Consider the following 23,426-nt stretch of genomic DNA (forward strand, 5'->3'; position numbering starts at 1 on the left):
TTCTTCCCACATAAACCCACATGCAGTGAAGAAGTGGGGGTTTTACCCAGGGAAGCTTATGCCCAAATAAATCTGTTAGTCTTTAAGGTGCCACCGGACTCCTCATTGTTTTTGTGGATACAACGGCTACCCCTCTGATACTTGCCACATGCAGTGACACCAACAGGTGCCTTTCACAACTCCCCCCCCACACACACACTCACTGCAAAGACCCAACTTCACCCCCACACCCCAGTCCCCCTCATAGGGAGCTACACATGCACTCCCGGCTCACTTGGACGGGGATTTCCTTCCTGTCACCACTCACAAAAAGAGGGGCCACCGCACACCTCCCCGGGCCGACCCCCCACCCCGGGCCCGACCCGGAGCGGGGCCCCCGCCGCTTACGCCCCCGCCCGAGGCTTCTTTGGCAGGAGCCTCCACGCTCCCCCACACACGCCGAGCGACCCCGCCGCTCGGGCCCCACCTCTTTGGGGACGAGCTGGTTCTCCTCGTTGGGCACCATGGCCGGTGGCGCGGCGCTGGGCCCGCAGCAGGCTGGGCCGAGGAGTCGTCAGCAGCGGCCGGAGGAGGCGGAGGGACGCGAGCGGTTCATTCTCCCCCCACCAACACACACCACCCCGCGAGGGCAGCGCCGCGGCCCCCACCCGCTCCGCCAGCGCCAGCCAATAGGAAAATGGCCGACGACAAGCCTCGCGAGACAGGCCGGCCTCGCGCCCCCCCAGCCCTGACACAGCCTCCCCGGGCTGTCCGGCGGGCACGCGCCCATCCGCCTCCGCCGAGCCCCTGCCTGCGTGTTCGCTCCGTCATAGGCCAGGGCGCCCAGCCCCCCTTCCGGCAGGCCGCGGCTTAGCGCGGCGTGTTTAGTGAAAGCCCCGCGTGGGGGGCGGGGAGGCCCCGTGTCCCTGACGTGACGAGCTCGCGGGCAGGGGTTGGAGAGGCGACTTTTTACACAAACAGATGATGTCATCGTAGAAAGTTTTCAGAGGCCAAAGGCCCGAGCTGGGAGGGAGGTAGCGGTGGGGAGAAGCTGCCCCGCGCTGCGGCCCCTCTGCTGGTCTCCGCGGGGGTGGCCAGCGGCTGGCGTCCTCCGGGCCCCAGCGCTTTAGCTGAGAGCTGTCGTGTGCTTTTCTTGGGGGTCCCTGCCCAAAAACACTCCTGCACCGACAGTACTGCCCGAAAGGCCACGTTAGGGTCCCCACCCTGCAAAGCCTTCAGCACTTGCTTACTTTTAAGCGCACGGATAGTCACTTTAGTGTGTCATTAAAATTAAGAGTGTGCAAAAGTGCTTGCAGGATACTTGCTACTAGGGTGACTAGATTATGGTTTTATAGGGACAGTCCCAATTTTGGGGGCTTTTTCTTATACAGGCACCTATTAGCCCCTACCCCCTATCCCGATTTTTCACACTTGTTACCTGGTCACCTTACTTGCTACTACTAGTTGTATTTTACAGCTATGTACTTTTTAAAATCAGGATTATTTTTTTTTAGTTGCTTGATAGCAACCATTAAAAAGAAATTAATTCTCCCCTGGAAAGGTAGATATAAACTGGCCACTTCAAGATTTTTAAGCCCTCTTTAAAAATGGTTCTGCACTTGGTGAGGAAGGAACTTTCTGTTTTTTTGATTGGTTTGCTGTTGGTTGTTTGTTTTTGTTTTTTAAATCAAGGATCATTTTTTTAGTTGGTGTCCAGTCCTGAATTATTTGTGCACAGAAAACTCCATCAACTTCTACTCCATTGACTTTGATGGTGATTTTAGGTGCTCAAGGCAAACAAGATCAGAACCTTTTGTCTGCAAATGGTAGCAGTGGGATATGTTGAAGAGTTGAAGGAGTTTGCAAACTTTCATAACTTTGTGTAGGTGAGTAGTTCCACTAATTTTGATGGGATGATTCCCATATTTAAGTGTTTGAAGGATCTAAGCTATACATTGTAAAGTAAAATAGATTTTTAAAAATCTTTTTATGGTATCATTCAGGTTTGTGACATTTGGATGCTGTGAACTCACAGCCTGAATGTAGGATAAAAGCCAAAATAAGTAGACTTAGCAGAATTTGATTTTTATGGCATTTCAATAAGTAATATCAATGTTTATTTTAAGCATATTCTATTTTGATCAATTTAAATTTTCACAGTTGTGCAAAAATATGGGGATGTCAGACTAATTACTGCAGATGTTGACATTCAAAAGGTAAAATATTAAATACAAATTGTCAGCATATATAAAGTAAATATCCTTAAGTCCTTAAAACAGAATTCTCAAGCAGCATTTTTCTTACTTTTGCCTCTCTATAATTTTCAGTTGTTATAGATGGAAATATATTTTCCTCACTTTGTTTGGGTATGGTGAAATCAACATTTACTGATAATCTAATACCTCCAAGCCTAAAAATAAGAGCTAGAAGAGCAAATAAGGCCCTGATCCTACAAACCCTTATGCACAAACTTTATACACAGGAGCTATCTCTTTAAAATCAAAGGGACTAAATGCAAAGTGTAAAGTTAAGCACATGTGTAAGTCAAATTCAGGACCAATGTGTGTAAAACCACAAGTGAAGTATAGGTTATTCATTCAATTACAGAACCTTAAACAGTTTAGCAAGATTATTTTGATTTGGAGATTTTGTCCAAAAAAATTGGCAACTTTTTTTGTACAAAGAGCAAATACAATTCAAATAAAATATTAGTCTTCAAATTTAATACACACAGGATACACACAGGAAAAGTAATTATAATTATAATTAACTTTTACTTATACACAAAACAGGCTTTTTTAACACAAAAGATTTTGTGTGCATATCTCAGTAGTGAGAATGAAATACAATATATGGAACCTATATATTTTCATAGAAATATTTTCCTCGTTATTTTAGTGTTGTGTGGTGGAAAGGAGCAAAATTAAACAGAATTGAGGTTACCTTCATGTACACAGAAACAAATTTAGTCCAGTGCCTATCAAATCCACTGCACGCAGGGATACTAAGAATTTGGGGTTAAAATCTCAGCAAGATATTGCTTTAGGGTTCACCCAAACTGAACTGACTCATTTTATATTAAAAGTGGGGAGATGGTAGTTCTTCAGGCTATTTCCATCATCCACGAAAAGAGAAGTAGAGGTTAATTGGTTGTTCAGGAATCAGTGCATAATTGTGAATATTTTTTTTAAAGGTTTTAAGGGACATTTGTCCATATAACAAAACCCTAGATTGCCTTGTTTTTCATCCTCATTTTTCAGATGGGGTAAATTAGGCAACTTGTTTTGAAAATTGTATCCTTAGCTCTCTGCTTTAAATTAGGCACCTAAATGCACATTTAGACACTTAAATAAAACTGAACTCATTTTCCAAGAAGCTGCTGATGTGAAAATTTTGGGCTAAATAACTTGACTAGGGGCACAGCAGGAGTCAGTAAGCTCCTTGGGTTAGGGGACGGTCTCTTACAATGTGTTTGTACAGTACTTACCACAATAGGGCCCCACCCCAGTTGAGGCATTTGAGTGCTACTGCAAAGCAAACAGCTGTCAGAGGCAGGATAAGAACACAGAAGTCTCTTGCTCTTAATGCCATGTTAAGTTTACTAGAAACTAGATCATACTGTCTCATACACTGTTGAGCCAACCCTCATTGCAGCCAGAGGTCACAGTAGCTCTCAATAGAGAAGACCGCTTGCACGCAAACAGCTAGTTTGCTGAAGCCTTAATTACATCAGGTATACCGTCCTTCATAAACACAAAAACTGACCTGGAATTGTTTTAAATATCTATGGATTTAGGATGGGGGACCATGTGGAACTGATGGGATTTGAGGGGAGAAAGAGTGTATGGAAAATGGATTTTTTAGTGTTGTTTTTTTGGGGAGAGGATATTTTATCCCAGGGAATGTCAGATGTGTCATTGACTGAAACAAATTTTTCAGGGAGCCCTTGATATTTTGGCTGAAGCAAAAAAGTACTGAGGCACTGTGTCAGAAATAAATAATGCAAGAAAGGCACCAAATCTCTCAGTACTAAACAGGAAGACTTGAGACATGGAACCAAGATTTCTTCAGGGTTTGTGGAAATTGGCATCTTAATGGTGTTTCTGGACCAGTGGCTAAAGAGTCACAGGGTTATTAAAATAAAAGCAATAACAAGAACTAGCCTAGACTGGAAGCCAGCCAGAGAGAGACCCAGAGAATAGCAAGAGCAGGATAGATGCTGATTGGATTGAAGAGTCAGAACAGTGACAGACGCTCCTGATAGAAAATAATACAATCAAGAAAGAACTGTCTGAAAGGTTCCAAGAGTGGCATGTGACTGGTGCTCCTGGAGTTTGTTTCCTTTGGGACCAAACCTTCTGGAGCTTCGGGAATTCTTCCTGTTATGAACTAGGGAACTGAGACCAAAGAATGAGAATCGTGTACAGATGGTACTTATGGCGCCATCGGTGTAGGTAAATATATTGTGAAGTAATATATTTTAGTATCTGGACAAAAAAACTAGCATGAATCTGCCCCTATTAGATTATCAGTAATCCTTTTGAAAGACATTCTATCAATTGGCCCCGTTTATCAACAGAAATAACTGTATGAACATCTAGTGATAGCTTGTGTATCTGAAACTCCTCTAGTGGAATTAATATAATTGACTCCGGCATTTGTTTTTATCTAAACAGGAATCTGTAGCCTGCTCTTTGAGACGCTAGTATATAGCAATTAAATGTTTTCTAGTTGATCTGGAGGTTAAAGGACTTTTCATGACTCACTGTCCATTAAGTGAGTCATGGTTCCATATAGCATAAGACTCCAGATTCAGGACAGCACATGCTTAACTTGTCCTGTATAAGGAAGCTTTCCTGGATCAGGACTAAATTAATATTCTCAGACAAGAAAAAAGTTAGAGTTAAGGTTTTAAATGTACACGTCAGACTCCAGGTGGTTGAACTCTGCCTCAGAGGTCTATTTATGACTAACAACAATGTTGAAGCATCTGTCAGTCTTCAGACAGTGACATTTCCTACTAGTTTTAATTCAGTCCTGGGCTCATTTAGTGTTTGGAAAAGCTTTTTTGACCAGCCAACCTAAAAACAAACAAGCAAATCCCAAACACTTCTCTGTATTCTATTGGTATTCTGGGGGAATCTAATTGAGTCCTGTCATAAGCAAGGTGCAGCTCCTATTTAAGGAGGTTTAGGTTGTTTCTTTTTACCCCAGAAATTTAAAAAATGTCAACATCATTTAACAGAAACAGTGTCACATCTTAACTGTACATGGCTCTACTGTAAAAAAGGACAACAATTTAGGATGAGATTTTAAAAGGTTCCTAAGGTGGTTAGATGCCTAATTCCCATTGAAATTTGATGATAATAGGACACCTCTGTCTTTAGACACCTGTCAAAATCCCAGCCTCAGGCTCATTTCTCTGACAATAAGCCCTATGGCGCTTTCAAAACTTAGGCTTGACTATTAGTAAAACAATACGTTGTGAAAGCCTAAATATCCATAGAGCACTGTTATATATAACCCACATAGAAACTGTGTTAAAAGAACATTAAAGTTATAACGTCAAGCATTCCAAAGTTAGAAAAGGGCAGAGTCTATTAAGGCATTATTATCCCCATTTACAGAGGCTGTGCTGAGGCACAGATAGATTAAGGTCATTCATTTTGGGTGCCCAATTTGAGATGCCCAGGGCCTGTTTTTTCAGAGTACTATTCTAGCCCTATCCCTAGTCCTGCTCTTGTCCCTGCTGTATTTTATTCAGGCTACATTCTCCTCCTCCTCTTCCATGCAGCTGGTGGGTGCCAGCAAGAGAGAGTCTTTCTGCTCGCTGTTCCTCTGCCCAGTGGCCTGAAGCACTTGGGAGCAGTAATTGCAGGGAAAATCCTGCTCAGCGCTTGCAGCTCTGCACTGGATCATGCTCACTACAGATGGAATCATCAGAGAATTTAGCTGTCAAGCTAACAAGTCACTATTGAGCATTTGCAGTCTAAGATTTTTCTTATAACATGACCAAAATTACGCAGTTTTGCAAGTAGACAACAAAAGACCCAGTGCTGACACAGAGGCCACCCCTTTGTTAATTCCTTGTTTGAAAGCATGGAGGTGCTAGAACTTCTCAATTAAACAGTAGTAAGTTTAAAAAAAAAAGGGGCGGGGGGACAATGTATTTTTCCCTCATGTAATTGGAACTGGCTGAACTATTTTTGCTTACATTTAAAAAAAAAAAAAAGCTTGAAGCAGACACCAGCTATAGAGAAAAAATATCAATGTTGATCATTGTCTACACCAGGACTTTTAACTGCAATGGGGTTCAAACTCGCTTGTTTTAAAAAGTGCTAAACAGTGGGTCCATCTTCATTTGTAGTTAAACTGTTTTCAGCACAAGTTCAGCTGCACCCATTCCTGACTGTTACCAGTAATGGATAACTAGAGTACTCTTGAAGGACAAAGGGCCAGATTGTTAAAGTTCTGTAGGTAGTTAACAGGGTGTGCTGAGTCATGAGCTGGCTCAGCACCCTGCCACTCTCATCCCCACCAGTGTACATTAATTGAGACCTGACTGAAAGACAGGTAGTTGGCAGAGGGTGCCAACTAACTGAGTAGAGATACAGCTGAAAGGCTAATTGGGTGGAAGTAAGCCCCAGCATCTGGGTCTATATAAGCAGACAGGAAGATGGGGCTAGAGAGAAGAGTAGGCAGCCTGAAGGGAGGCAGGAATAGATAGAACTGGTTACTGCTAATGTTGTACCCTTCCACAGAAGCAAGTGGGGGAAAGTGGCTAGTGACTGTAAATAGTATGTAAATAGCTCTCTAGGCTGCTGAATGGATATAGTGAAATATGGTGTGGTCACTTACTGTGTTTGGAAAAGACTCTTAGGGAATATCCTGTGACAGATCAGAAGATGCAGATAGGTGCTTTTTAAAATCCCACTAGGTGCTTAAGTGCATTAGGTACCTAACCTGGTTAGGCATTTTTTAAAATTCCATGAGATGCCTATCTGCATCTTTAGGTGCCTAAATACCTTTGAAAATCTGGCCCTGAGTCCTGCCAGGCATTTTATGCCAAACCAGGTCAATATTAGACCCCAATTGATATTCTACCAACCTGTAATATTCTTTATTTGCAGCTGAGTTGCACTCAGGAAAGTTTGAAATTCCTTTGTATACAAAGAATATACTTTTAATCTGATCCTTACAACTGAAAACCCAACTAACTAGGCTAAGGGAGAGCAAACAAGCTAGCACAGATAAGATAAGGGTTTTAGAAAGCAATTTTTTATCAGTATAGTTGAATGATCCCAATATCTCTTAAATCATATTCTACTATAATCCTATAGTTACACTACAGAGTCCAGTATCCTAGAAACTCTAAAGTAAGCACTAAGCAGGGACGATAAGGGTGATAAGAAAATAAAATGTAGATTTACTGGTGACAGGAGAAAACTGTAAACAAAAACACATGCAAAAAACATTCTAAAGAAAAGATTAACAAATAGAATGGAATATCTAGTGACACTTGTACAAACTATTTTTGCAGAGATAAAGGAAATTAAGATAAAAAAGCAAGACCTTTTTGAAAACACAAACTTCTCCTGAATCACCAAGGATTAGGCCTTGGATTTTATGGCATAACCAGTTTGCCTAGTCTTGGAGAGTCACAGTCTTGGAGATAGGGATTGTACCACAGCTGGGTTGTACCATGATAGTTGTCTGTGATGAGAAAGATGGTCAAAAATATATTTTTTTCAATAATACAACACCTGTTACATAAGCTGAAGGGACAATCATAGCCAAATTTACAATAGCAGCCTGTACATTTGTGTGCCCAGAACTAATCATGCAAACCAGAAAGATACCTAACAATCCAATTTGGGTTGGGTGCAGAAATCAGTTCGGGAATATTCAAACAGTTGGGAGTGCAGTTCTGGGCACACACATTTAGAGGCTTAGTTAAGGCTACTTTTCCTTCTAAGTTTTTCACTACCAGAGGCACAGCACATACAATACAATATATAGCCTCAGAGAAAAGGAACTAAGTTGTGATAGAAAGCCTCATTGTATATATGTAATGGTAATTCTATTACCAAAGGCACAGGGAGAATTGTTAGGCCTATTTGTTATTTGTAAGTTCTGAACTTTTTGTTTTATTCTTTTCTAACACAAAAAATTACCAAATTTAAGGGAAAAACTCTTTGTGCCAAAACTATATATATATTTCAAAATATTGTTACATATAGGACTAGTGACCCTGACATTTGGTAAAGAGACAAAATGTTAACCTTTGAGGTACAATTAAAATCTGTGTAAGATTAGTTGTGATGGAGTTATTACCATTTGATGATCTTTCTATCCAGAGCGTCATTGCTACTTTCTATCCAGAGCATCATTGATATTTCCTCATTGCTACTCTCCCAAAAACCTTCCCAGAGTTCCTAAATATCAGTAAATCACTAAAGATTAACATCCAACGCATTGTTGCCAGCACTGTAAAAAATTTGCTAGGGATGGTGTTGCTTGCTCTTCTCAGCTGGCAGCAAAGAGGATGCAGCCATCCCTTCTCTCCTGTGTTCTGACAGCACACAGACTTGCCCCCTACTGGGGAAAGCTGGTGTTGCAATTTTTTAGAAATTCATGAAGCAGCTGTTAAAATCCTCCAAATTCTGGTTAGTACTGAAAACACCCAAGACTGGTTTACAAACCTAGGGATAATTCTATCTAAAATTAGACTGTTGGCAGTTCTGCCAATCTTCTCTAAACTAGTTCTATGCACTATTTCTCATTCTTTTAGGTACTTACATCTTTTAGGTACTTAGATTTTACAGATTAGCAAAATTGGTTTCAAGGTAAACCTTTATTAAGAATGGAAACTATGTACAAAAATAAGATGATAAACTTCCTACTATTCTGTAGCTGTAGCCTGTGACTGCCCTGTGTGTGCCTTTGTTTCCCCTTTGAGATTTAAAACAGGGAAGAGTGGTGGCAAAATCAAGCTCTTAATGGAAAACTTTACTATGGAGAAACTACTGTCTCTCCCAACATGCAGCACCTCACAGAAAAATAGATTGCATAAAGAATGTAGAGGAAGCGTAGCATCTCTGTACTCCCTGGAGGATGTACTGTATGTGATGTTGCACTCCATATGTTTTATGGAAATATGCTTATGAGTGTGAATATGATGTAACTGGAATATTCTTTATGCAAAAGGTCTCTTCTAAGGTAGCCTAACAAAGGTTATAACCTACTGAATATATTCCTCCTATTTGTATGTATGTACATTCTTGTATCTGAAGCTAGAAATATGAAGTATAACTCTGAGGTCCTATTGTAATTATGCAAAGTGGGGGCCATTAATGGTGGTTTAGAATCTTGATGGCTCCCATTGACTAGGAAAATTGGTTGTAAATTGTTTATTTACCTGCAAGTGTTCCTGTGTACGTGTGGGCCAACCCAGGAAAAATGGAGACTAGGGGTCTTACAGTGATATGTGACCATGTCACTTGATAATGAAATCCATCTTAAATCTGGTACTTTTCCATTTAGAAGGAGAGGTGGGGACCCAGAGAGACAAAAGATTCCCGCCTTGTGCCAAAACTATAAAAGGGGGTGGAGCAGGACAAAGGGGGCTGTGAGTCATGATAATACTTCTGCTTACCATCTGAGATGTCTGCTGAAACTAACAAGGACTGTACCGGGGAAAGGATTGGGCCCAGACTAGGAAGGAGCCTAGTCTGTGAAAGAAGCTTATTGGAACATCTTTGAGGGTGAGATTACCTGTAATCAGTTTCTTAATGTATTAGGCTTAGACTTGCGTGTTTTATTTTGCTTTGTGACTTACTTTATGTCTGATATTACTTGAAACCACTTAAATCCTACTTTTTATATTTAATAAAACCACTTTTGTTTATTAATAAACCCAGAGTAAGTGATTAATTCCTAGGGGAGCTAACAGCTGTGCATATCTCTCTATCAGTGTTATAAAGGGCAATTTATGAATTTACCCTGTATAAGCTTTATACAGAGTAAAATGGATTTATTTGGGGTTTGGATCCCATTGGGAACTGGGTGCTGGAAAGAGGTAACCTGCTGAGCTGTTTTCAGTTAAGTCTGCAGCTTTGGGGGCGTGAACCTGGGTCTGTGTTGCAGCAGGCAAGTGTGTCTGGCTCAACAAGACAGGGTGCTGGAAGCCCCAAGCTGGCACGAAAACGGGCTCAGAGGTAATTTCAGCACATCAGGTGACAGTCCCAAGGGGATTGCTGTGACTGAACCCGTCACACTCTATACCACAGGGGCCGTGGAACCAGGGGGGTGGGTTAGCACCCCCGCAATGGAAATATTTGGGGGCTCTTCTGCACCCATGTAAACTCTTCCATGCCCCAGGTGGGAGGGGGCCGTTGAGGGAAACAGGACCTAGAGGGGCTGGAGCAGCTGCCATCGTGCTAGGGAATGGTGTGGGAGGGTAGAAACAAGAACAGAGCCTAGAGGGACTGGAGAAGACACCATGGGACCTGAAATTGGGTTAGGAAGCAGGACCCGCACCCACCGGTAGCCCCCTATCAGAACCTCCCCCAGCACCTCCTGGCTGCCAGCGGGCCCCACCAATCAGCACTTCCCCCTCCCTCCCCATGTCTCCCATCTGCCACAATCAGCTGTTTCGTGGCTTACAGAAGGCTCTTTTTTTGGGGAGGGGGGAGAGCAAGGACACAGCGCACTTGGGGGAGGGGTGGAACGAGGAAGGAAGAGGCAGGGTAGAGGTGGGAAGAGGCAGTGGGGGTGGGGCCTTAGGGGAAGGTGTGGAGTGGGGGCGGGGCCTGGGGCAGAGCCGGGGGTTGAGCACCCCCTGGCACAATGGAAAGTTGGTGCCTGTGGCTCCCCCATTTTACATATGGGGAACTGAGGTACAGAGGGTGGGATCCACAAAGAAACTTAGGCATTGTGATGCTGAGTGTCATGGTGCCTAAAAATATTCCAGGAACAACACTATGATCCACAAAGCCTGAGCTGGGCACTTATTTTCAAGAGAGACAAGGCTTGAGAGAGACATACCCCTGTCATCAGCATATCCCATTGGCTAGCTTAGGTGGCTCCCTGGCTAGAGTGCTGGCTTTTGTGGATTGTGTTCTAAGGTGCCTTCTCCACTCAGTTCATTGTATAGGGAGCCTAGGCACCTAATTCAGGTTTGTGGTTCACAGTGCTGTTCCTGTGATTTTCTAGGCACCACGACACTCAGCACTGCAATGCCTAAGACAGCGGTCCCCAGACTTTACAGGGCTAGGCTTCCCCTTACCTCTGTCCATGTCCCCCTGCCTCCCAGCCTAGAGCAGGACGTCGCTGGAGGCAGGGACATGGAGGGGGTAAGGGGCTGAGGCTGGGGCTGTAGGGATGGGGTTGGGAGCCAGGCTGTGGACTGAGCCATGGCCGGGAGCTGAGGCTGGGGCAGGAGCAGAGCCGCAGCTGGGCCCCCAGCCGGGTGCAGAGCCGCACTGAGGCTGAGGACGATGCTGGAGCAGAGCTTGGGATGGGGAGGGGCTGGGTGGTGCTTGCTCCCTTCCCCCTGAGGGGTAGGGTGACCAGATGTCTGGTTTTTGACCGTAACAGCCGGTTGAAAAGGGACCCTGGCAGTTCCAGTCAGCATCACTGACTAGGAGATTAAAAGTCCATTTGGCAGTCCTGCCGGGCTAAGGCAGGCTAGTCCCTACTTCTCCTGGCTCCGTGCTGTGCCCCGGAAGCAGCCAGCAGGTCCAGCTCTTAGGTGGGTGGGGGGCTACAGGGCTCCACATGCTGCCCCTGCCCTGAGCATCAGCTCCGCACAGCCAATGGGAGCTGCAGGGGTGGCGAGAGCAGCGCAGAGAGCCGCTTGCCATGCCTCTGCCTAAGAGCTGGACCTGCTGGCCACTTCCGGGGCGAAGCGCAGTCTGCAGTGCCAGGACAGGCAGGAAGCCTGCCTTAGCTTCCCTGCTGCGCAACTGATGGAGAGCCACCAGAGGTAAGCCTGCGCTCCAACCCTGAGCCCCTACCCGCAGCCCTGAGCCCCCCCAACCCAGAACCCTCTCCTGTACCCCAAATCCCTGATCCCTGGCCCTACCCAGAGCCCTCACTTCCTGAACCCCAACCCCTTTCCCAGAGCCCCCTCCCACACCCTGAATCCCTCTGCCCCACCCCCAGCTTGGAGCCCCATCCTGCACCCTGAACCACTCATCCTCAGCCCCACCCCATTGCCTGCACCCCCAGCCAGAGCCCTCACCCCCTCCTGCACCCCAACCCCCTGCCCCAGCCTGAAGCCCCCTCCCACATCAATAACTACTCATTTCTGGCCCCACCCTAGAGCCCGCACCACCAGTTAGAGCCCTCATCCCCTCCCAATCCCCCTGGCCCAGCCCAATGAAAGTGAGTGAGAGTGAGCCACTGTGGGAGGGGGAATGTAGTGAGCGGGGGGCAGGGCCTTGGGGCAGGGGCGGGGCTATGGTGTTCCATTTTGTGGGATTAGAAAGTTGGCCCAGACCTGCCAACCCCGACCCCCCCAAAAGGTCCCGCCATGACCCTCGAGAGAAGGTGCACCTCACACTTTGGGGACCTCTGGCCTAAATCCGTTTGTGGATGTGAGCTCACCGAATACACAGGAGACCTGTGGCTGTGCAGGAAATTAAATCCAGATCTCCCAAATCTCAGGCAAATACCTTACCCACTGGAGCATCCTTCCTCCCCTTCAACAAAACAATGCAATGTCAAAAAGCATTGGAAGAACTTTCACAAAGTGAAGAAGGGATAATTACTCACCTATAATGCTGCATTTCTGGTGATATTTAACTGGCTTTCAACGTGTGGGTCTCAGCTCTCTAACATGATTCAGGCAGGGCCGCCTGGGGGGGGCAAGTGGGGCAATTTGCCCCAGGCCCCACAGGGGCCCCCACGAGACTTTTTTGGGGGCTCTGGAGCAGGGTCCTTCACTCACTCCGGGGGCCCCAGAAAACTCTTGTTGGGCCCCGGGCCCCTGGAGCTTCTTCCGCTCTGGGTTTTCAGCGGCAATTTGGCAGCGGGGGGGTCCTTCTGCCCCGGGACCTGCCGCTGAAGTGCCGGGTCTTCGGTGGCAATTCGGCGGCAGGGGCCCCCAGCCACCGAAGACCCCAGGCCTCCTGAATCCTCTGGGTGGCCCTGGATTCAAGCCACTAACAAGCTAAGAACCAAGAGTAAATTCCTTCTGAATGGTATCTATAGAGAAGGAAAAATTACTTACTTGTAATTCTGCTTCTCTGAAGGTACAATTTCAAAGGAATTCTCATTCTTGGGCCTTAGCTCCTTATTGCTTTGTCTCACTCTACTGAGCTGAGACGCAAGAGTTGGAATATAAATATCTATAATAGTATCATTAAAGTACACCTCTATTTTGCTAAGTTTCATAACTGAGAAATGGGTTGTCTGACTCCTCTTAACATTTCCTCTTAAAATTTCCACTGGCTGAAGATCTTCATGCAAAATTTGAGACACAAAAAATTATTTCTGAAGAGATTTAGAATGGTAGAGTGGGGGCAAAATGGAAAGCTGGTTGTAGCCTCTATTAAGGAGAAACTACTTTCTCTCTCTAATATAAAGCTAAAAGATGGACAATTAAGAATATGACAAAGGCATGTGTAAAAAAATTATACCTTTGTGATGAATCTTGTACTAACAAAAGAATAAGATGTCCTTGTAAAAGGAATTAAACTTTACAGGATATAAAAAAAAACAGTGGTGTTATAAAGTAACCAGAACTTCTTATACTTCTTTTAAATACTGCTTTCCGCCATACTTTTAGAGAGTTTGTAAATCCTTTCCCATTCTTCTCAGCTACATACCCAGTCCTGGAGTTGTTTTAATTAATTATTAATCATTAATTCACCATCAGCAAATTAGCAGTTTAGGATATATCAAAGTTAAGAAGGATGCTTGTTTTGCTAGCATTATCATTTCATGTTGGTTTCAGAACACTGGACATTCATATCCTGGCTGATGAGGGGTTGTTTTTTTTTTCCATTAAAGCATTAACCTTGTCTATAAACTCCCCATGGGAGTATAACTAAATTGCAAATACTTGTGGGAAATAAAATTCCTCATGAGGATTTGCAGGACTGCAAATTTCTTTATTAACATTGTATCATATTGTCATCTTATATTCCCCCCCCCCCCATGTACTCAAAACTACAGTGCAGTTTCTGGTGCTAGCAGTCTAAACAAAACACATTTTGAGCTGTATTGACTTCTTAATACAGTTGTGGAAATCCCATTTATGTTAATGAGAGTAGTTTATGCACCTTGAAAGGCCAAATTCTACCTTCCATTCTACGGGGGAGGGGCAGAAATACTGATTGTTACCTCCTAGGCTATCGGGATCCTGGTAAAACTCTCACTTACTTAGATGAATTTAGGATCAGAGTCAATTTGCAGTAGGGAACATATTGCAGCTTTTCCAAATAGCGTGTGCAATGGGAGCAGCACAAATTTCCCGACTCCTAATTGTCACTGACACCAAAAGTACAAACTAGCAGACTGGTGTCTGGACATGCCGCTCACCCCATTAATTTTTGGAACATGGCCTAGCATGTTAGCTGACCTCTCCTAGCAATGTGCAGAGGAGAGGTATGGTGAAGGAAGCTAGCTCGTTTGCACAAACACAGCAGCAGAATGCCTTAAGTTTGTGGGGGAGCCGAGGTAAAGGAGAAAGAAATGAGTCACTTTGAATGCATGCACGATGGTAATTGATTGAAAAGATTCACCGACAAGGAAGTTTTCAGTGACATAACAGGTATATTGAAAAACAATGGACTGAGGCCGCCTGTGCATAAAGAGCTGGGGGGGGCACTCCGAGAGAGAGCAAAGGCAAGGCCGTATCAGACTATCTGTAATGTGAAATGTTTTATCTTCAAATGGGGCTGCTGGAGATCAGATCGAAGACCACAAACTGCCAGCATCATCCATTGCAATCATTAACAGCGGCCCCAGGGCCAGCAGTGCTTTTCTACAGGTAAAGCTGCATTGGGGGCTCTCCAGCAGCAGCTCAGAGTGACCCCGAGGGAGGCTGACTACCGAACAGCAAGTGTTAATTAAGCCAACCACAGCTCCTTTGACCCACGCGGGAGGGTGGGAGCGCCGGTGGGCAGCCCTGGCGCGTGCTGGGCGCCCCCGGGACGCTGGTCTCTTGTCCCCTCCCCGCGCGATGAGTGTTTCTCTGTCACGTGACAGGCCCAGTCGCTCGGTACCAGCCCCCCGGCGGGAGGGGGAGCGCAGAGCGCGGGCGGGGCCCTGGGCCGGTGGCGGGCGCCGTTCAAACCCGCCGGCCGCGTGGAGCTCGGCTGGGTAGAAGGCGCCGCTGCAGAGCCAGAGCCAGGAGGCACCGGCACCCCGGCCCTGCAGGAGGGGCAGGAGCGCGCTGTGTCCCTTCCAGGGGGTAGGAAGCTGCGGCAGGGAACAGGGCTTAATACCCCCGTTGTTATCGTGTAACCCAGTCGGCTGCGGGTTTAATCCCCCTGTTAATGTGTAACCCCCTGGGCTGGGGAGGAAGGGGTTTAGTGCCCCCCCCACACACATATTACTGTGAATATCCTCTTCCGTTGGGGCAGGCAGAGGGTTTAATATCCTCCCCCATTACTGGGGGGAGGGGAGGAGGTGTGGTATTTACCACACCTCCCATTACGGTGTGGCTCCCTCCGCCCCGCCGCGATTCAAATTCTTACAGACTTCACAGTGGTTCAACTCCACATCTGCATTTTGTAGCTTGGGCTCATCGGGCAACACTGTTACATGCTGATTACAATTTGATGGGCAGTTTGGCCTGAAGCTCTTCCTGCAACTGGTCATGTAACTGTAACCCAGGCCTGATCTGGAGTTTTTACTGGTTTTGTACGATAAGCTGTTTCCTGGAAGCCTGCAGCATCTTTTGTTCTTTAAGGCCTTATCTACAACTGATTTTTTTTTCTTATGCTACATTAATACAGTTCTACCTATGGTAGCAACAGGGAGTGCTGCTTGACATGACAGTGTTTAAAATGCCCCCATCCAGTCTACAGGAGCTGTTATGAGTGAAGCTGAGAAATGGCGAAATAAAAAAACCCTTGTGTAGACATAGACTGAGTCACTCCTCATCCGCAGCTTTTTCCAGAAAATTTTAAGAGGCTGACAAAATAGTGTGGTTGAAAGCTTCCAGACATAGTGTGTTGTGCCCTGTTGATTTGACTCAAGACTTAAGGCTCCTGTCTCTTCTGTTACAGTACAAGCAGTATGTAGTTTAAGGGGCTCTTCAAAACTCACTCCCAGATTTCTGCTACTTTTTCCTGTAATTCAACATTTTTATTCTAAGTATTCCATCTTGCAGTCCATACTCTGCCAATATACCTACTGGAGTCAATGGTCATTTGAGTGGAGTAAGGACTGCAAGATGAGGTACTAAATGATGTAAGTGTTTTGGAATCATGTTTCTTGTAAAAGGCACATTTGTTTATAAATGTAAAACCTGAATCACTTTTTCTAAAAGCAACTTTTAAAATTTTCTAGAATACACCTGTTGGATGAACTAAATGGCTCCAAAAGGCAAAATAAAAAAAAAGAAATACAAGTGCTGCCCTTGTTTGTCATCACCATCTTTGCAGGAAGATGCCACTGGAGAGCAGGTGTGGTGTTAGCATTTTTATCTGAGGACTGGGGAAAGGGAATTGACTTTGTAATGTGAAGGAAGTTTATACGTGGTGTCTATTTTAACTGGCACGTTTTATCTTGCGTTAATAGCTCTTCTTGCTATACCCCCCCCAACTCACCTTGTAGTGTGACTTACACTTAAATTATGCTCGTATGCACTTAGGGCATAGATACACTTGCAGATATAGAGCACTGTGAGTTAAACCAGCCCTCAGAGAGCGCCGTAGGGAAAGCGCTGCAGTGTGTCCACACTGTCAGATTCAAGCGCACTGGCATGGCCACATTAGCAGCTCTTGCAGTGCCACAGAGAGCAGTGCATTGTGGTAGCTATCCCAGCATACAAGTGGATGCAAAGTGCTTTTCGGGTGTGGGTGGGGTGGAGTGTGACAGGGAGTGTATTGTGTGTATGTGGGGGGAGAGAGAGTTAGCTTTTGTGGGACTGAGAGCATGTCAGCATGCTGTCTTGTAAGTTTAGACAGCACCAGACCCCCCCTTCCCTGCGCCTCTCTCTCACACACACTCACAGCAGCAACATTCCTCACTAATGGTTGCTTTGAGCTTTGAAAGGGGATATCTGCTTTCCTACAGCTGAGTTCAAAACAATGGCAAGAGTGGCCACTTGACTTAAGGGGATTATGGAATGTTTCCAAAGGCTGCCATGCAGTAATGCAACACCTTGTTCACACTGACGCTGGGGTGTTTCAGCCGAGGTGCAGCAAGCATTATGCTTCTTGTGGAGGTGGATTACCAGGAGCACTCCAGCTGCAGAGTCCAGGCTCTCTAAGTGCCTTGCCAGTGTGGACTGGTCATGAGTTAGGACACATGGGGCTGCTTTAATGCGCTCACTCTAATTTGCAAGTGTAGCGAAGCCCTTACACATCACCTCTGATTTTTGGCTCCACCTTCTAATCTGGTCCTTTACGTGCAGACATACTCTTGAGTCTCTTACCTGGCTGGGGAAGATTCCCAGCAGTGGATTGAAACTCTTCTTATTTCCATTAAGAGCTTCCTCTAAATTGTGCTTTCAAAGGAACAGCTCCATTCAGAATGTATCCTGAAGAACTAGAGGGAAGTTCATTGATGTTCTACAGCCCCTTTGTACTGGCTAACTGCAGCGGGTATTTTTGTTTGCAGCAAAGGCATGCCTGTGGTCTGGAGTTCCATGGTGAGGATTTTCTTTATGCCCCAGATGTCATAGGGTTTGTCTACACTGCAATGTAAGCCCAGGGCATGTAGAACTTGAGTTATCAGACTCTGGGTTCTTTAATCTAGGGCTTGAGTGTCTGTACTTATTTGTAATGCCAGTTTAGGAATTGTTGGCATCTGAGACTCCAGTGTTTACACTGCATTATGCAGGCCTAGTCCAACCACCCATATCCCAGACTTCCTACTGCATTATGCAGGCCTAGTCCAACCACCCACATCCCAGACTTCCTAGTGCCCTCCCAAAATGTGGCTGCTCTGGCCCTTTGTTCCTGGTGCAGTGTGGAAAAACGTGATTGTCCACCAAACTTGACTGTCCAGAGGACAAAGGAAGTTGGCTGTGAGATGGTGAAATACTTTTGGCAGACTCCCAGAGCACAAGTCCTGTGGGGCTGTGTCCATACTGCAAAGCAATAGGGCTTGAAACCTGAATTCCAACTTGACTCAGGCTCGAACCTTCCACCCCCTCACTCCCTCCAGGATCAAGCCTAGGGCCCAGGGTCAGTGTGAATTGGGTGTAGATGGAAGGGGGGTTAGACTTGAGACTGAGTTCGAACACTGAGCTTACATTGCAGTGTAGTCATACCCACAATGTTTACAGGGGCCATGAGAGCTTAAAGCAGGGGTAGGCAACCTATGGCATGTGTGCCGAAGGTGGCATGCGAGCTGATTTTCACACTCACACTGCCCAGGTCCTAGGCAGCTCCCCTCTCCTTCTTTCTCCTTATTTTCTGGCAGACATAGTTGTCTCAGAGCTTTACTTGTATACTTTCCGATATAAGAAGTGAAAGAGGTCATGCTCCTTCCCCTTTTTGATATTTTGAGGCTTTCTACCATATTCAGGAAAAATCTTACATATGCTATTTACCCAGTCCTAATACTAAAAAAAGTGGTGGGAGGACTTCCCAAAGGGAGAGATTGCCAACCTCCAGAACATCAGACAGAGATCCCCCACCAAAACTAATGGGATTAAAATATATAAGTTTTACAAAGATAAAGTTCCTGATTTATTTTTGTTTGGTTTGTCTGTCTTTTGGTTGTGCTTAACTCTGGGGAGAAGGGAAAATCTCAGGTTCCCCGTTATACACATTACAGGCTGGAAACTTAGCTGCTCTACCTGACCATCTTCCCACTCCATCCAATCATCCCCATTTTTTTACTGTTCCCAAGCTTGCCCCCAAATCCAGGCTGTAGCTGCAGCCTTCCAGTTTCTATTTAAACTGACCCTGGTTTCTGCTGTTCCCCTACTCCAGATCCCCCTTCCCACTCTCCTCTTTATTTATGCCTATATCTGCCCAATTCCAACCAGCACCAATTTGGGGCAAAATATTTTAGGAATAAGGGGGTTAACAAGCCTTATCTCCTGCACAAGAACACTGGAGCTTTTGACAACCTCTCCAGCATAGATAGTTCTGCAGGCACAAACAAAGACTATTATCCAGTTAGATTGATACATTTCCACAAAGTCAAACTAGACTAAACATATGGTTCCAACAAGAAGGTTAACTTAGCCATTTTTCAACTCCCGTGTATTTTATGGTATATGTCTTATGAGAACAGTCTCCTAGTGTGGGTGTATGTAGAGTAATCCAGTCCTGAGGTAGAACTGCCCATCTTTAGAAGAAAATGTCAACCTTCTAGCCAAATGCAGATTTCAAGGAAGCGATGTTTTCCACTACTGGAACCTTGACATTCTTGGTTATATTATAAAAATAAAAGAATGCTCTTATCTAATATTTTCTGGGTAAATTACTATATTAGTGATTTTTCCTGGCTGCAGCATCAGTATCTACGTGCCAAAAACTACCTAAATCACAGCCAATTAAAGATGTTGAATGTGAACAAATTGACACTGCATTAATGTAGTTTCCTTGAATTTAATACATCATACATGCTTGTCAGAGAATGGATGACAAATATATTTTTTGCCACACTGCGGATGTGGGAGCAGCACGTCAGATTGGACTTTTCCCATGGCTGTTGTAGGTTTGTAGCACTTATTATACACATGATGTGACGTGTTTGGATTATGGGAGCAGAGAATAGCTAGTATGTACTATTGTATTGACACTGTTTCATAGGTTACTGTATATTGGATAAGTTTGTTACATTACTTATATACTTAATTTTTTTTTTTAAGCTTACACAGTTTGAACCAGATGAAGAAATTAAACTTTTATATCAGTTTGGAAGCTATCTTGATTACATAGAAACTCCCCGAAAAGATCATGGCAAAGTGAAAGGCAAATCCAAAAAGCATGGAAGAGAATGGAAGACACAGGAAACCGAAAGGAAAAATAAGCCTGATCTTTGCAATGGAAAGGAAAATGTGGGTTTGTGTGAAGAAAACACTGCCAATGACACTGATCTTAAAAAGAATAAAATTCTTAAAAAGAACAAACATGATACTAAAGCAAAAAGTCATTTGGATTCAACAAAAAAAACCTTTTGCAATAAGCAAAACTCCTTTGTCCCCTGGCCTTTTGTTGAAAAGAAAGCAAAGAAAATAAAGCTACTTCAAGAAAACAAAGTAATTGATGGCAATGAAGAGAGGTCTAAAGAGGTAAATCACAAAAAATATTATAAAAATTCTAGAATCGTACATAAGAGTAATACTCAAGGCAAACAAAAACATCTCTGCCTTCCCTCCTCACATAATTCTTTTGTAACTGAGAATGGTAAACATAATGAATTAAGTTGTAGAAATAGTTCTTGGTCTCAGACAACTTGCAAACGTGAAGGTCTTGATTCTACTGTGCATTATTTTAGTGGTGGAATCATAGCAGGTTTTAAAAAGCGCAGGAAATTGGATAAGGAAGTCCCTGTTGGCTGTTTACTAGGCTCCAACACTACTGAAATAAACAGCTGCACTAGTAGTACAGAGCCTCTTTTGTCATCTAGTCCAGCAGCTCTGGAAATTAAAACTTATGACTCAGAAGATGAATTCAATGTGGAAACCCTTAGGGATAAGGCAGCTTCTCACATGAACTCAAAAACTGAAGCAATATGCAGTAGCACTGATCTTAGTCAAGAGCTTTTTATAACCCAGAAGTCTTTTTTACCAGTGCAGATTCCCAATAATAGCAGTACTTGCTTATCCCTCTACAGTCAAAACCATGCTAAAGATGCAAGTGTAGAAAGAAGGTTTAAACAAAAAATCTCTGCAGATACTTTGGAGTTTTCTCAGATGTCTTCAAATAGAGAAACATGTGATGAACACAGTCAGTTTTCTCAGAACGGTTTGACACCAAGTAGGGGTAGAAAGTCAGCTACAAGAGAGTGTGCAATTCAAACAGAAGACTTTTTCAGCTCTCCAGCACTTGCTTCCTCCTTAAGAATGAAAGAGAGATTTCCAGATTGCCATGAACAACCACTGGACCTCAGTTTGCCTTACAGAATAAGGTCAAGTGCTGAGAATACAGGAAGACTGTCCTTGGGGGGTGCAGGTGATGGTGTTCATGTATCTTCCAAACACACATTAGAGCCTGTGTGTCATATAGAAAATCATCCTGCCAGTCCAGTGTTTGAGGAGGAAAGAGAAAATCATGTGTTCACTCAATCTCAAAAATCAGATGAGGTGAAATACATTCAGATGCTGCTTAATTCATCCTATTTCTTTAAAGTGAAAGGTGATTCAGATAATATAGTTTCTAGAACACAGTTAGTGAAGCCAAAGTTAGGAAACAAAAAAAAGAACAGTTGTAGACTGTAGAAGACAGGAGAAATCCTAGCTGAAGAGGGTATTAGTCCTACACATCTGAATAAATAGTGTGCCTATAGACACATTCTTTATTTTTTTTTCAGTGATTTTTAGTTTCAAAGACTGCTTTATTCATTATTTCAAAAGAGCAGAAGATATCAGGTAGGCTGGAAAGGAGTACACTTGAAATTATAGCAGGTAAAGTTTTAATTTACTTTACTGAATTCAGCCTTCACACTGGGCCTTTTCCCCACAATAACTTGCATATACACCATCTGTGCTGCTTATCTATTTTCACCTATCACCTGTTAAACTACACTCATGTTGTAGCTTTAACTTTGGACCAAGTAATCTTGTGTATTGCGTATGTTGTGAGAACATATCTTCTCATAAAACTTCAAAGTGAATAGTTTAACAGGATCCTCAAATGAATCATATACTACTCAGTTACTATGTTGTTCTATGTTAGGGTTAGCTGTAGTCTAAGTCTGTAATTTAAAAGAAAGTTGTTTTATTTCCCCAAATTTATACTGCATAATTCAAATAAATTGGGAAGGTGTTTAATCAAACATTACAAAGAAAAAAATCTGAATGATTTTTTTTTAATGGTGCACCTATAGCAGCACCTATAATGGTGAACAAGAACAGTCATGAAAAAAGACACAACTGTGTATCTCCTGGTGAAAGAATGACACCTTCAGGTCCTGACCTAATTTATTGTAGAGTAGGTCAGGTAATATTTTTTTTGTTTCCCTTTTCTAGACATACCTGGAAATACTGCTGGTTCTGGGTTGCCTCAATCAAATGTAGTACTGTTTGGATTTTTTTGGTGTCTACTTGACTTCAGATTTGTTGTTTTTATTCTTACAGTTAAATCTCCAGGTTTCAGAGAATGAGAAATAAATATTTAAAAATTAAAATTTATGTAATAATCCTCCAGATGATAGCAGTATTAAGAAAAATAGTTCACTGTGTTAATTATTCTTCATACTGATGTGGTAGATTATATATTCTTACCTTCTGCATACCTATGTTATAATAGTTAATTATAAAAAATGTGTAGTATTTTGAAATTAAATATTGCCTTTTATTAAACAAAACTGTTCTTTACTGTGACTGTAGAAGATAGTATTTTTTTGAAAGTGACAAAGTGCTCTACATTTTAAAATTCAGAACTTAATTTATATACAGGGAATATTCCTCATTGTCCTTTACCCAGCAACCTGAACCTTTTGATGTCTCTTTTTCTTTTTAGCTACAAATGTGAACCTGCTTAAATACTTTAGAGAGTTTCAGTAAAACTTTGCTAAGCTGCTTTTCCTTTACTCTTGCACTTCATTTTAAACCCCAAAATGGTTCTTCCTTAAACTCTCAGCAAAAAATGTAATGGCACTATAGGTCTCATGCTATGAAGACTTTATTATTTACATAAAATGTGATACATACATTTCCTAGTATACATTGACTAAGCTACAGTTTTCAAAAGAAGTGAACAAAGTATGTTTAATTAATTATCTTTGCTTGTGTGTGTTTACTTGCTAATTTGTACAATACAGTAATTTAGAAGAGATTTCTTACTCGTGAGACTCAGATTTTACTGTACCAAAAACAAACTGTGAAAACAGAAGAACAGATGCACCTGTGCCTATATCATACATTAAGAATGGGTTTGAGAGTGACACATGGGACCAGATCAGAAGCAACAGAGAGGGATATAGTTTCACATCATTAATGTTGAAAACTAACTTTTTACAGTACCATTCCAATTCTAATGTATTGACTGCACATTTAGGCAAGCGAGGAACCAATCCTGTAATTAGCCCATACTCTAAACCCCCATTGACTGCAGACTCTCTCCCTGCATCCTCCAAAGAGGCTA

At 43.5% G+C, this 23,426-nt stretch overlaps 2 protein-coding genes across 9 annotated transcripts in view; one reads left to right on the top strand and one right to left on the bottom strand.

Annotated features, from left to right (window-relative positions):
• The window catches only part of USP47 (ubiquitin specific peptidase 47), a 96,528-nt gene extending 95,779 nt beyond the window's left edge, over positions 1–749 (bottom strand). For all 4 annotated transcript variants that reach the window (XM_039535970.1, XM_039535971.1, XM_039535972.1 and 1 more), the window contains exon 1: positions 467–749. In XM_039535970.1, the coding sequence (XP_039391904.1) occupies positions 467–505 (39 nt within the window). In that variant the 5' untranslated portion in view covers positions 506–749. The remainder of the gene's footprint in view (positions 1–466) is intronic.
• A 13,854-nt stretch (positions 750–14,603) lies between these two features.
• Positions 14,604–22,933, top strand: LOC120403045. 5 transcript variants are annotated; one of them, XM_039533705.1, is made up of 4 exons: positions 15,231–15,400; positions 16,504–16,619; positions 19,988–20,410; positions 22,310–22,933. In XM_039533705.1, the coding sequence occupies exons 2-4, from the start codon at positions 16,527–16,529 to the stop codon at positions 22,355–22,357; spliced, it is 564 nt and encodes a 187-aa protein (XP_039389639.1). In that variant the 5' UTR covers positions 15,231–15,400; positions 16,504–16,526; the 3' UTR covers positions 22,358–22,933. The 5 variants fall into 5 exon arrangements, with proteins under 5 accessions (XP_039389638.1, XP_039389637.1, XP_039389639.1 ...); XM_039533706.1 differs by having other exon boundaries at positions 15,236–15,400; positions 21,652–22,933; XM_039533704.1 differs by lacking the exon at positions 15,231–15,400 and adding an exon at positions 14,604–14,758 and having other exon boundaries at positions 19,988–22,930.
• Positions 22,934–23,426: the final 493 nt, after the last annotated feature.

This window comes from Mauremys reevesii, linkage group 4 (assembly GCF_016161935.1).
Source record: "Mauremys reevesii isolate NIE-2019 linkage group 4, ASM1616193v1, whole genome shotgun sequence".
In the NCBI taxonomy this organism is placed as follows: Eukaryota; Metazoa; Chordata; order Testudines; family Geoemydidae; genus Mauremys; species Mauremys reevesii.